The sequence below is a fragment of the Manacus candei genome, unplaced genomic scaffold (assembly GCF_025592945.1).
Source record: "Manacus candei isolate 608988 ecotype Guabito, Panama unplaced genomic scaffold, ASM2559294v1 h1tg000097l, whole genome shotgun sequence".
In the NCBI taxonomy this organism is placed as follows: Eukaryota; Metazoa; Chordata; class Aves; order Passeriformes; family Pipridae; genus Manacus; species Manacus candei.
This window is the reverse complement of record NW_026138145.1, coordinates 271441-285579: the sequence shown is the minus strand read 5'-3', so window position 1 is coordinate 285579 and position 14139 is coordinate 271441. Positions and strand designations below refer to the sequence as shown.

The window sequence follows — 14139 nt, the reverse complement described above, 5'->3', positions numbered from 1 at the left end:
CTGATCAGACCATTCCAAAGCCTCAGCTCTGATAAGTTAATGAACCAAACCAAACCAACCTCTCCTGCAGCAAAAACCAGCACAAATCTGTAACACCCCAATGCTGCTGAAAAGAGGCAAGTCTTGTTGCCAGAAGTGCTCCTTGATGTCACCAAATCCATAAACATCATCTATAATGAGCAGAAAAGGAACATTATGTTACCTCTATTACAACAGGGTGACAGAGCAGAACAGCCTCTGTCAATACACTGTGTTTTTGTGGGTCACAGGAAGGTTTTACTTCTCTCTTAGAGCCTTGAATCCCTGTTTTAAGACAATCAAGGGACACACAAGGCAGCTTTAGAGCTGCTCCTTTTCCTCCTTACCTGATCTATATTTTGGGATGGCTCCTTAGAAGAAGGGCAAATGTAATGAGCCAGCTACTGTACTTTTTATAACTCTCCATCAGGTCTTTCATTTGGGCCAGCAAGGAAGCTTGTTAGAGCTGAGAAAGCAACTAAGCATCTCTGGAAAATGCTATTAAAAGAAGATGAAACAAATGAAAAGCTGGGACAGACTTAATGGTAAATACATGGCCTGGCAGCTCAGCACAGCTACATCCTGTTTGCCATTATTATTTAATTCTGGCATCGATTGAAGGATGAGACAGACCAGGCAACTCTCTGTGGGGTTGCTTGAATACCATTTCACTCTGAGATTAAACAAGCCCACGGGTTTGGATCACACTGCCTCGTTGGGAAATTTCAGTTGATTGATTTGATATCGGTGCCTACCTCGGTCCAGCAGCAAACAGCACCCCTCTCATCCTCTAAGTGGGCAAACAAGTCCCTGCTAATTATCAGTGCCCAGCTCCAGGCTGGAACCAGTGCAGCCTTAACCTGCTCCTCTGGAATAACAAGCTGTCCAGCTGCTGTCCCACACGCTGTGGGAGCTGTTCTTATGGAAACAGCTGCTGCCATGGATCAAACGCTGCCCGGTCCCCACAGACACCTCGGGGGGTCAGTCCCGTTTGACACACGGTGCAAACAAAAGCCTGGTTTGTCCAGCAGTTTGTTCCAGAGCTGTCCCTGGCCAGGAAGGTCACTTTAGGCACACCAGATAAAATGTCTTACACCCAGCTGCTGATCCAGATTTCTCTGGAGATCTGTGGCTACATCCATCAATTCCTCATCTCCACCTGTCCTTACAACCAACTCTTCCCACCACCTGAATCTTTCCCTCAGAGGTAATTGCCAGGAGTTTGGAAGCAGGGTCAGGGCAAACAATAAAAAAAAGAAAGATAGGAAGGTGAAGATGGAATACCTTTGAGGAGGGGAAGCTCCTTCCCTGGTTTGGAGGTGTGCAGCACCTTGTGTAGACCTTGGAGCTGCAGGAGAGGGCAGCTGCAGCACGTGGAGCACGGCTTTCCCTGCCTGAGCCTGAGCAGCTGTCCTGGAATTGGATGTGGGAAGAAGCTGCAAGGGAACAAGAGGGATGACAGAGAGCAGCTACTCCCCATTTTTACAGGTTCTGAGGAGCATTTTGTCTCACATGAGCAGATGTGAAAGTCAGCTGGTCTGTCCTGAGGAGAATTTGTGCCTCTCTTAAGAAAAAGACCACTTTCTCTTCCCAACAGCCATTTTTATTGCTTTTGCCAATACACCATTGAAAGAAAAGAAATAATTTTCTGCTATTCTTTAGCTTCTTTCTTTGTTAGAGCAAATAAATTCCCTGGGACCACTGATAAAGGTAACTGGTTAACTTTGCATCCAAGCTGACCAGGCAAGTGAAAAGAGCTGGAAATCCCCCAAAGCACCACAAAACTGCCCAAGTCACCACTCTGGGGAGTGATTAACCAACACTTCCATGGAGAATAAGTTCTTACAGGCATTGCCAACAAGACTGAAAGTCTGTGTCTCAAGATGTCATAGCAGGGGCTCAGACTTGAAAGGGTCACCAATGTGTAGCTCAAGAATAATCAACAGAAATCTTTCCAAAGGGCTTTGGCTGAAGTCCCTCACACACACACACACAGATCCTTCAAACCAGCCAGAAACAGTGTCCTGAATCCCTCCAACTCCCAGCTCCTGCCACAGTCCAGCCTTCAGCTACAAAATAAATACACAAGGGGGTTAACAATGAATAATATTTACTTTCCTTCATATGGTACATTCTGTAAAGTGCTAAGTTCCTAAATTATACCAAGTTAAGATGACACATGGCTCTAGTATTTTAAATGCAATAAATATAGAATGAGCTGTGTTCAACTGCACTTGCAAGTTTTTATTCTTTTTTTAGTAGACACACTAAATTTAGTAGTCGAAATAGCCTCCAATAGTGCTCCAAGAAAAACTAGGAAGCAGTTATAAATAAAATCACATCCTTCAGAGACATCCTACGCACTTCTCCTGTCCACATTGCACACAAGCACAGTGCTCCTGCGAGCATATGGAGCGAGGAAAAATAAGGAAGCTGAAAATTACCTGACAGTAAAAAGCAAAAACCCTACAAGTTACTGCTACATATCCTCCCATAAACAGTCTGGCTTCCACATTTAATCTCCGTGCACACAGCCCAGGTCTTCTATTTTTGTCTCCCATTAAAAAACTCTTCCAGGAAGAACATCTTGCAAGCCATGGGTCGATTCGTCTTCGTCTTGCTCCTTTTTGCTGCAGAGTGGGAAAGACTCTTGGACAAACTGCCTGCACATGGGACACTGCTGGAAATACCTGACACAGCCATCACACAGACACGTGTGCCTGCAGGGCAGGAGGACCCAGTTCACAGGGCCATTCTGGCAAACAACACAGTCTTTGCTGTTTTCTTCCTGCAATTCCGGTTCATTCCCAGCCAGCCCACCCTTTTCCAGCAAGGTCCTGTCAGTGCTGCTCTTCCCAGGGAATGTATTGCTCGAGGACGGTGCAGGGCTATTTGCAGACATGAAGAGTTGCTAAAATACACATAAACAGGAATATTTAGAAGTCAGCAAACTCTCCCCCAATCCCTGCACACACACACACATGTGCAGTGGAAGTTCCACTGGGTCACTTCTCTGGGATAAACAGTGCCAGACTCTGTGTGGGTCCTGACAGCTGCCTGGCCTTCAGTAAAAGGCATTTCAGAGGCATAAAAATCACATAAAACACTGGGAAAATATTAAGGGTAAGTCATCAGATCCTGGCTGCATCAAGTGAACGTCATGCATGAACTTTACCGGGAGGTTTTGAGCAGCTCGGGTTTGCTTCTGGTCTATCAGTCTCCGTGCCCAGAGGGATCTTCTATCCATTCCTACCAAAGTTATCTCCACCAAGCTGTCAAGTCCACTTCACTCAACCAATTCTGCTCTTGCTCATATTCCAATCCCCTACTCTGTTTTTTTTTTTTGTCTTATTTTACGTGAAGCATAAATTCTTCTGGGTATGACTCCTGACCTCGGAGCACGTACTGCAGGAGAAAGGGATTTTTTAAAGAAAGCTTCTTCTGAAACTTTCTTGATTGAAAGGGGAATTTGGGACAAAGAGGTGGTTTGAGTGACTAGCAAGGAAATAATTATTCTGGAGAGAAGAACCGTTTTACAACTCATTTCTTCTACTGCTTTATGAAGTGGTCACGACCCAGGATTCCTAGACTAGAACCAAGTAACTTCTCCAGGAAATCTTGAATATTTTCACAGAAAATATTTCTGTACAGTAAGTTCCTCAGGAACTACTTAGCTGATAAAATATTTTTAACCACCATCCAGTTCTTTGCATGACAATAAAAGCCTTGTAACTAATTTAGGCTCCTGAAAGCCCACACGAACTAAACTTAACACTGTCACACCAGCGAAACAAGACTCTGTGCCTGTCTTACCTTCAGGTCGTGGTATTGACCTTGAGCTAGGAGGAGATACTGATACAATATTCTGCAGGAAAGTCTGTAGCTTTCGTCAGGAATGTGAATTACAGCCACCATTGCAATCTACAGACAGAAAAAAAGCCAAGTTTAGTGACTTTCCCTCTGGTTACATCACCCTGTGGAGCCAGGCTGGGAGAGCTGGGGGTGTTCAGCCTGGAGGAGGCTCCAGGGAGATCTTAGAGCCCCTCTCAGTGCCTAAAGGGGCTCCAGGAGAGCTGGAGAGGGACTGGGGACAAGGGATGGAGGGACAGGACAAAGGGAATGGCTTCCCACTGCCAGAGGGCAGGGTTAGATGGGATATTGGGAAGGAATTCTTGCCTGTGAGGGTGATGAGGCCCTGGCACAGGTTGCCCAGAGAAGCTGTGGCTGCCCCTGAATCCCTGGAAGTGTCCAAGGCCAGATTGGATGATGCTTCCACCATCCCACTGGGATAGTGGAAGGTGCCCATGGCAGAGGGGTTGGAATGGGATGGGCTTTAAGATGCCTTCCAACCTAACCATTCTGGGATGCCATGATTTGCTCTGGCACAGCCTCTGACCTGCTTAATTCAGGACAACCAGGAATTCAACAACGTTGACTTCAAGCACGGATCAAAAAAAAAATATGCTGGACAAGGCAAAACCAGGATGTGGCACAAGAGATCCCCTGGTGATGCTCCTCCATGAAGCCCTTCTGGGACCAGTTTAGGGTGCAGACTTGTCCTGGCTGCTCCCACCTCATGGAATTAAGCCCCAAACTGCAGAAGGCACGTGAGCAAGTGCAGTTCCCCTGAAGGTAAAGGTTTGTGCAGCTGAGGCAGGGCTTCCTCACACAGCCTTGGAGAGGCCAAGTGGATACTGAACTTCAAGCAGGAGCAGCAGCTCCTACACTCCCCTTCCCACTCCCCTGAGTCACGAGGAGCTGACAAACTGCAAGGACTTCCCAAAAGTCTTCTCCACTTTCTCCCACTTCCCTCACAAACACACAGTTTTTAGGCTCTGAAAAGCCTTTAGAAATGTCACTTGCTGGCTTGTAAACAGAGCAGGCAAAAGACAAATTTCGATGGAAAGGATTCTGGAACCCCACAGGTTGCCTTTGGAGGAATTTCTCTGGAAATACAAGCCCTCTAAGCTTGCCTGCTGTGCCTAAACCCCCCCAGCCTGCCCAAATTACGTAACAGCCTCTAAAAAGCAGGGAAAAAAGAAAGTGAAATTCAGTATTATTGTAGTTCCCAGAAGCTGTCAAAAGTGAAATGAAATATAGAAGCTGTTTTGTTTAAAAAAAAAAGAAAATTAAAAGCAAAGCAGACTTGCACTTCAAAATCCACATATGGCTAATTAAGTAGAGAGTTTAAATGTGTCTGTACTTACACATATGGATTTATACTGAATTCACTGTTCTGTGGGGAAGAGGTCTTTTTTTTTTTCCTAAACCACAATACCTGAGGTCTAAGCTTCTTTCAACTTAGCCCTGCCAGTCTCCAAATAATTTCTGTAACTCTTATATATGGCCTTCCTAATTTTCTGGAGCTAGAGGAAAATCATGGCACAAAACCAAATAGGGATGATCTGGTGACAAAACCAGTTAGGATGAAAATCAAACACCCCAGGAAAGATATACTGGAAAATCAGACCCCCCAAGAAAGAGATACTGGAGTACCATCAGTAGTGATGGACACACACACACACAGAGAATAATTCAAAATGGTTATATCATACTGGCAAATATCCTTTTCCACAGTATATTTGTATTTTACAAGTTTGTTTCAACAAACCAGATGCAATTCTGACATTTGTCTGGCAAGGACATGGTGGAGTTACTCCTTGGCCAGATTTATAGATTCTAGATGAGCTCCTTTCCTCCAAAACCAGAGGAAAAATACTCCCCCCCCACTCTCTTTCCACCCCTTTCTGCTATGCTAAGGAACAAAAGAGAGGTGTTACAAAGTCATGTCCATGCTAGTGTCAAACACATTCAAATATTAAATTTACAGTCTCTAGATTAAACTATAAAAATGTATATATAAACATATAAAAATTTATTAATCTGGGGGAAACACCTCGAGTGGGGACAGGAGGGAGCAGGGCAGTCCCAAGGTCAGGTGACAAGAAGCCAAGGACAGGAATCACCTGGAAAGAGGACAGATTTCCTAGGCACTGGTGTGATCACAACTTCCAGATGAATGCATGGAAAAGTGTTCAAGTGGATTTAGGCACTTGTGTTATTGTTCCAGTAGTTGGTGCTAACATAGAAAAATGTATGTCAAATAACTCAAAAAATAATTAATTTAGGGTATATAAAGCATATTGAGCTGCATGTGACAAGGCTGAAGCTGCTTTAACAGTAAGAGATTAGGAGGAGACCCTTTTTTGGGGAGTTGAGTATCTCCTATCCATCTCTACCTTCACCTCTTCCTGCAACTCACCTGGAGCTCCTGTGAGACAGAACTGCACGACACAGACCTGTGGCAGAAAGGGAATTTCTGTGTTTCTAACAGCCAAGTCAGCAATCAGCTCAGTGTCTGTGCCAGACACTAAAAAAAAAACCCCTCCTGCCTCGCCAACAGAATCCGAAATTCCATCTCGGCGCAAGAGCTCCACCACGGGTCTGTGTGATCTGAAAAATCAGAGTAACAGGCTACCAACCTGCCACAACCCTCCTTCCTCTGGCCAAAGAGACCTTGGCTCACAGGAGCTTTGGGAAATAAGCATCTTTTAAATGCCACACATCTTTTTTACATTAAAACCATCCTTGTTCTTCCTCCATGCTGCTCTGGAGACACCGGTGACAAGCGAGGGACCACATTTTAGGGGACGGGGAAGGGAAGCTGCTTTATTCAAGCCTCTCTCCTGAAACATTCAGACCTTAAATACAGTGTGACCCTAAAACATATCCTGATATTACTTACAATATCATAAATTTCTCTGTCTTCCTCATCTGCCAACGTCAGCAGTGCTACCAAGGGATAGCGAGATCTGGGCACGGGGCCAAAATCCACAACTTGAGCATCTTCTGGTAACTGGCAATATTTCTCTTCCTTGTCATTTTTTTTAATGCTTTGTCTGTGTCAAGGAAAACAATCAGCGTGGCTGCAATTGCAGTCAAACCTGATGTCTGCACACAGAACATTTGCCATCATGTTTGTTCATAAAACACATCGTGCCAAAAACTGCCGAGTGTTCGTGAAGTCTCAACAACCCCCCGTGCCAAAAAAATCAACGTACTCTGTCAAAACAGCTTTAAAAAAAAGGATACAAGTACTGTTGTCTGTAGAGGTACTCGTTGTACAGAGCATCCTCTAATGCCTGAGGAGTCTTTATCCTGAAGCAGTAGACGTGTTTCTGCAGGGCTTCGTGGAGTTTCTGGACGCTGCAGCCCCAGTAGCAGGTGAGGACACAGTCCTCCAGACAGTCAGGTGTCAGGGTTACACCCTCTAGGAGACAGAAGAGAAGGATTTCAGGAACTCACCCACACGTGGGAATTCTGGAATTGCTAAGTGTAGCTTCTTCAAGGAAAACAACTTCATAGAATCCCGGAATGGTTTGGGTTGGAAGGGACATTAAAGACCATCCTGTTCCACCCTCTGCCATGGGCAGGGACACCTTCCACTAGCCCAGGTTGCTCCAAGCATCATCCAACCTGGCCTTGGACACTTCCAAAAATGGGGCAGCCACAGCTTCTCTGGACAAGCTGTGCCAGGGCCTCACCACCCTCACAGGGAAGAATTTCATCCCAATATCCCATCTAACCATGCCCTCTGGCAGTTTGAAGCCTTTCCCTTTGCCCTGGCACTCCATGCCCTTGTAAAATGCTCCTCTCCACTTTTCTTGTAGGCTCTCTTCAGGCAGTGGAAGGCTGCAATTAGGTCACCCCTAAAATTATAAAAATTACTATAAAATAAATTATTTATCGTTATAAACAAACCTTCTAACAATTTAGACTCAGCTTAGCATTTATGGAAGTCAATGGAGAGGGGGAAGACAGTGTGAGGAGATAAAATGGCTCATTAAGCTCAAAAAAGTAGCACATGCGTTTTATGAAGGGTAAATTTTAACTTCTGGTAACACTTTACACACTCACAGGCAGATCCAAGAGCACCAGCTCTGGCCCAAAGTCCATTCCCTCCCCAGATAATGGTATTAACTGGATCACTGGCCTACAGAACTCTCTCTTGGTCTCAAAGAATGAGGCTCTTGATCATGCACAGGGAGGAGAAAAAGATCCACGTGCTCCATTTCTTTACCAAAAATCGAGTACCTCCAAGACAACTTCTGAACACTTGCTGCACAAACAGGAGCAGAAGTACCCAAAGCTCCTGAAAAAAAACCAAATTACCTGAAGATTAAGCTGTTGGGTTTGTTGTGTTGGGTGGGTTTTATGTTGAGGGAGGGGGTAAAAGTGCAGCAGCCCTCCCTGGTGTGCTGGGAGGCCCCACATCTCCGTGGGTGGAAGATGCTCAGCTTTGGTTCCTGCTCCCCAGTGACACAGAAAGGCAGGAATCTCATTTCCTTATGTGGGTGATTTCAAGGATATTAGGAATGAATTGAACTCTGATCCAAACAGATACTTAAATTCAGCTTCTACTGAAGTGCAAACAGAAAAAGAGGGAGATTTCTATTTATCTATTTATTATTTAAAAATAGGGCACTTGCAAACACTGCTGGAGATCTGGGCTTAGACTTCAGTGGGAGGCACATGTTCCATAATGAATTCTATAGATTCTGTTAAATTTACAGGAACGCCCACAGGAGCTGGTAATTTGCAAATGTTTTAGTGACTTAAAGATCTGTAATAGCAGGAAGGGTTTCATTAATGAGAATTAAGCTGTACTTACATATCCAAACATTTCACTTCTGAAAACAGCACGTTTGTAAGCTGTGAAAAAAATGATTTCTGCTGGAAGGATGGGAGGAATTATGATCAAGGAAAAGGGTGAGAGCAAGGCTGAGGATGATCTTTAAGGTCCGTTCCAACCCAAACCATTCTATGATTCTGTGAAGAAAACAGAAAGCACCAAGTTCAGGAACCCAACATGACAAAAATCACATCAGAGACCCACTGACTCGTTAGTGAAGCTGCAGCAGGACGAGGGATTTCCAACCCAAAGGGATTCTTCACTTGTCTCATCCGCTTTTTCAATACCCTTGTGCTGGATTCTGTTTCCTCTGAGTTCCTCAGGATAACAGGAACACCCAACCCAAACCTGTGGGACACGAAAAAACAACAAGTGTTAATGTTGACACATTTTACATTTTTTTTTTCAGCTCTAAATAGCACAACAAATAAGAGCTGGCTTGGCTTTCCAGAATATCTGCTTGGATGCATGGATGATATATCCTGCCAATCTGACTCCAGCTTTTCGTGGCAGAAGACAGGACACAAGGAACCTTTAAAGGAGGGATACTTCACTCCTGCATTTCTGGAAAGGGAATACAATTAATGAAGTGGTCAATGCCCTCTAGTGGTAAAGGGTTAGGCCAGAGCTTCCTCCCACTTGAGTGTTGCACATCCCATCCCTGGATCAGATCTGGAAAAAAAATCACTATTTGCAGAGAAGGAACAGCCTTAATGGCCTGGGTGCTCCAAAGGAAAACCTTGGAGGAAATCATTCAGCCCTGGGATATTTTTAGGTGTATCTACAGAGACTGAGATCCCGATTTCCCATTTAAACCTCAGTTACAACCAAATGCTGATATTAAATCAGGGGCTGTAAAACCTCTGCTTTGAGCCAGAAACCAAGTGCAAAACAGTCAAGACTCTGAATCAAAGCTGAGACACTGAGACCCCTTCAAAGCCATAACTAGAACATCAGACTAAGTGATATTCTGATACTAAAAGGATAAGGAAGTAAAGGATTAAAAGTTTAAAACCCCCATGAATCAAAATAAAAATCAAAGAAAGGAAGGAAGAATAATTTGAGGAAAGGAGGCTCAGGGGGGACCTTCTGGCTCTGCAACTCCCTGACAGGAGGGGGGAGCAGAGGTGGGAGGGTCGGGCTCTGCTCCCAGGGAAAAAGGGATAGGAGGAGAGGAAACGGCCTCAAGCTGTGCCAGGAGAGGTTCAGTTGGGTATTGGGAAAAAAATATTTCACTTTTTAAGGTGTCAGCCATAACTTTCAATAACCAAAAGCTGATTAGAGAAGCTTTTTAGAGAAGTCCCAGATATGCAGACCGTGGGAGTCTTTGTTAATGCATTTTAGGAAACATTTATAAATCATCCCAGGCTGTTCCTTCCCGAATCTGGGGTTTGGTTGCTGCCACCTGTACTGCTGAAGTGATGGCCTGTTTCATGGCTTTGAATTTTGATTTATGCAATCCTCAGAACGTTGGGTGCTGGAGAAATCCAAATGGCTCAAAGCACTGCTCTTCCCTGAATTCAGCATCCTGAGACAGGGGCTGTTACAGTAAGGTGGGTCTCACAGCAGTAGCTCAAGCTGAAAAGGGCACTTGGTTTGGAAATTGCTCAAGTAATTTTGTGTACAATACAGCTCTGAGCCAGACAGACAATTCTGTAGCTTAACTGCTACTTTTTCCTGGTTTTTAAAATCTTTTCAAAGTCTTGTGTGTCAAATGAAGAAGAAAAGCAGAGTTTTTACTGACACTGGGTCCATTGATCTGTGTTGGAAGAGTGCCCTTTATAGGATTATCAGGGAAAAACACCAGTCAAAAGTGACATTCAAGTTGAGGAAATTACTTCAGGGGGGGGAAAAACCCCTCAAAGCCATTCTCAACAGCAACAACCTGCTCCTGGCAGTCCAATAAATATTTGCCTTTGCCATTTAATATCATCTGTGCCTGAGTGTCACAGACACACCAAAGGGGAAAGAGACTGAGCTGGTGGAAAATATTCTGTACTCATTACTCCACAGAATCCCAGAATGGTTTGGGTTAAAGAGACTTCAAAGCCCATCTCATTCCACTCCCCTGCCATGGGCAGGGACACCTTCCACTAGCCCAGGTTGCTCCAAGCCCCGTCCAACCTGGCCTGGAACACTTCCAGGGATGGGGCAGCCACGGCTTCTCTGGGCAACCTGTGCCAGGGCCTCCCCACCCTCACAGCCAAGAATTCCTTCTCAATATCCCATCTAAAGCTTCTCTCTTTCAGTTTCAAACCATTCCTTTGGTGGGAACATTTGCATTTCACCAGTGTCATCATACAGGGCTCTTGGCCACACTTGGTTTGCACACATGGAGGGTCAAATCTCTCTGCTGCAAGTAAAACACCCACCCTGACCTGAGTGGGGCTGTAAGGAAATACCCCAGGGAAACATCTCCCAGAGGAACCAGGTGCAGCAGCTGCTTCACTTATTCAGCACCCAAAACTCCACAGAGCTCATCTCTCCAGCCGTGCACACAGATGCCTCCCTGTTTCACACTATCTGGCTGATTCCTAAGGAAAAACCCCCGTCCTTTGGAAACTTTCTTGGCTGGTCAAAAGCAACAGGACAATCCCCATGAAAAGCAGCAAGAGAAAAGAGAACCTGGTACAGCTGCAGCAGCAGCTGAAGGCAGAGAGGCCTTTCTGTTCAGCAGTAAATTTTAAGGTAGCATTCAGTGTAGAGGGATGAATAAAGATGCAGCTTTTATTTTATGATCTAACAATCCATATGATGAGCTGCTAAAGGGGAAAATTAATTTCTTCAGAGCAGTGCTGGTTTAGAAAAGGCAGGAGTTTCCAGTGGGTTTGTTCATGAGTTGATTTCTCCAAAGAGCTGCACTCCCAGCACGTGCTGAGCCTTCAGCTCCTCCCAGCAGGAGCATTTACCTGCAGCTAAAAATACAGTGCACAGGCAGTCAGGTGATCTAAATTCCAATCCATCCCTGTGCCCAGGGCACCTGTTGGGCTGGCTCTGGAAGTAATAACCTACTTGGGCTCTGAGCAGAGCCACAGGCATCCAGGGCTGGCTGTAAAAACAGACGCTCCTCCAACCAGAGCGAGGGCTTACAAACGAGAGTAGGGACATTCCTGAGCAGCTGCTGTGTTTCAGGCTGGCTGGCACCACCCCAAACACATCTACAGAGCAAATTCATGCCAAAACTGATATGGGGGAGACCAAATGCCACTCCAGCAATAGCTCAGGTGTCCTGTGCTCCTGTGACACCATTTGCATTTACAGTGCTCCGTGTGGCAAATGAAGGGCTGAGTTGTTTTCATGAGCAAGTTCAGGAGCACTGGAGCTGCAACTGCAGCTCCAGGCACAGGGAAGTTCCTTAGAAGATGCTCCTGGACATGGCCTTGGAATGGCAGAGCTCAAAGGGAGCAGCCAGTACCTCTGAACACCTGCCCACACGTTCACTTTCAAGTGCTGAGCTCCTGGCTACTCCTCGCCTCGATGAACAGTCCCTCAACACTCGTTTGAAGAAAATTTGCATGTATTTCCATAAACTGCAATAACACCAAGTGCAGGTGCACCTGGAATCTCTGATCCCGAAATAAAAATGCCTCTGGACACTGCTCCTGAACACCCTGTAGCCAAAAGGCAACAACAGACACGTGCACACACAAAAGGATCTTGTGGCAGACCTACTGCCAGACATTTTCCACCAGGGGATGGGCAGCAGTTATTATAAGCAGATAAATAATGATTAAATTACAAAAGGATCACTGGTTTGGGGATAGATGTGCTGGAGATTTATCTGAATCACAGCCCAGTCTCACCTTTTTCTAAAGATATCTTTAAAACTAGATGATACTGCTGATAAAGGTATCTTTTTTTTTTTTAAAGAACTGATGAAGTGAAGAAGTGGAGAGAACTGGATGGCAACTTAATACCATCAGTGCAGTGGGACAGAGAGACTTATAAACAGGATTTCTACCACCTCTGTCACCAAGCAAATAATGAGGTGGAGCTTCATCCAGCACAAAGAAACAAAAACAAAAAGACCAGTCCCCTTCACTGCCACTCATCCAACACTTGGGGAGGAACTGCAAGGCAAGAATCAAACTTCTCACAAAACATATCTGAAAGATCAAAAGATGTGCTCTGTTCACCCTGAGACCAACAGAGCTATGTGTGTCAGCCAGTGGCAGCCAAAAAAGTGCTGTAAACAAGGGAAAAGCCTCTGCATGGAAGGAAAAGCCAATCAGGGTATTTAGAAGCTGCCAAGAGAACAAAAAGCTACAGCTCAAACACCTGCAATTCACAGGGAGGAAAACACTGAAGCACAGCCCTGCAGATATTAATGAGATATTAATGAGGGGAAGTTCAATAACTCAGTTTCATTCTCTCTGTGATTCTGAGGTGTATCCATAATTCCTACATGAAATGTTTTGATTGCTAATCAATGCCTTCCACTTGTATTCACAATTACAGACACTCCTGAGAGTCATGAACGCTCAGGGACCTGAGAAACGTTTCTGAAAAAAAAAAGGGCAACAGTGACACCTTTGCTGGATCTTCCCAAGGACAAGCAGCAGGTCCTTCACTCACCACCCCTCGAGACACTTCAGCAGATCAGCTACAGAATCACAGAATCATGGAGGCTGGAAAAGATCTCCGAGACCATCGAGTCCAACCTGTGACTGAAAACCACCATGGCAAGCAGACCCTGGCACTGAGTGCCACATCCCGTCGTTTCTTGGACACCTCCATGGATGGGGACTCCACTACCTCCCTGGGCAGCCCATTCCAATGTTTAACAACCCTTTCCGTGAAGAAACTCCTCCTGATGTCCAACCTGAACACCCCTTGAGGCAGTTTCCTCTCAACCTGTCCCTTGTTCCCTGGGAGCACATCCCACCTGGCTCCCCGCTCCTGTCAGGGGGTTGCAGAGCCAGAAGGTCCCCCCTGACCCTCCTTTTCTCCAGGCCGAGCCCCCCCAGCCCCCTCAGCCGCTCCTGCTGCTCCAGCCCCTTCCCCAGCTCCGTTCCCTTCCCTGGACAATACACATCCATAGTTCAGCACATACAAACACAGAGTTTGCCGATATCGTGAATAACGTTACAAAAAATATTCAGAAGAGTTTGGCATTGCTGAAGGAAGGAAAGAGCTTAAAGGGACTTAAAGCCCATCCAGTTCCACCCTTTGCCACGGGCAGGGACACCTTCCACTGGACTAAGTCCCTCCAAGCCGCGTCCAGCCCGGCCTTGCCCCCGCGCCATCGCACCCCACGTCCCCCCGAGCACCGACCAGCCGAGGACGACGGCGCTGGTGACGAGGAAGCAGACGGAGACCAGGGCGATGTAGAACAGCGGCGAGTACTCGTACAGCGTCACCAGGAACACGGCGGCCATGGGGCCCGCGGGGCGCCCGGGCGCGACTGACGCCACTGCTCTCAGACTGCC

General features: G+C 45.9%; 1 protein-coding gene across 1 annotated transcript; it reads right to left on the bottom strand.

Moving 5' to 3' along the window:
- Window positions 1-2111: 2111 nt before the first annotated feature.
- On the bottom strand, window positions 2112-14139 carry CGRRF1 (cell growth regulator with ring finger domain 1). Its single transcript, XM_051768832.1, has 6 exons — window positions 13985-14139; window positions 8919-9058; window positions 7111-7288; window positions 6764-6911; window positions 3832-3939; window positions 2112-2929 (listed from the first exon to the last, which is right to left on the bottom strand). The coding sequence occupies exons 1-6, from the start codon at window positions 14086-14088 to the stop codon at window positions 2579-2581; spliced, it is 1029 nt and encodes a 342-aa protein (XP_051624792.1). The 5' UTR covers window positions 14089-14139; the 3' UTR covers window positions 2112-2578.

Bases quoted from the DNA above. Each gene is read 5' to 3' on its own strand.
- CGRRF1 (XM_051768832.1), bottom strand. From the start codon at position 14,088: ATGGCCGCCGTGTTCCTGGTGACGCTGTACGAGTACTCGCCGCTGTTC. The intron at 9,059-13,984 runs GTCGGTGCTCGG...CGTGTCCCACAG, and splicing joins AGCGCCGTCGTCCTCGGCTG to GTTTGGGTTGGGTGTTCCTG. The intron at 2,930-3,831 runs GTAAGACAGGCA...TGTGTATTTTAG, and splicing joins GTCAATACCACGACCTGAAG to CAACTCTTCATGTCTGCAAA.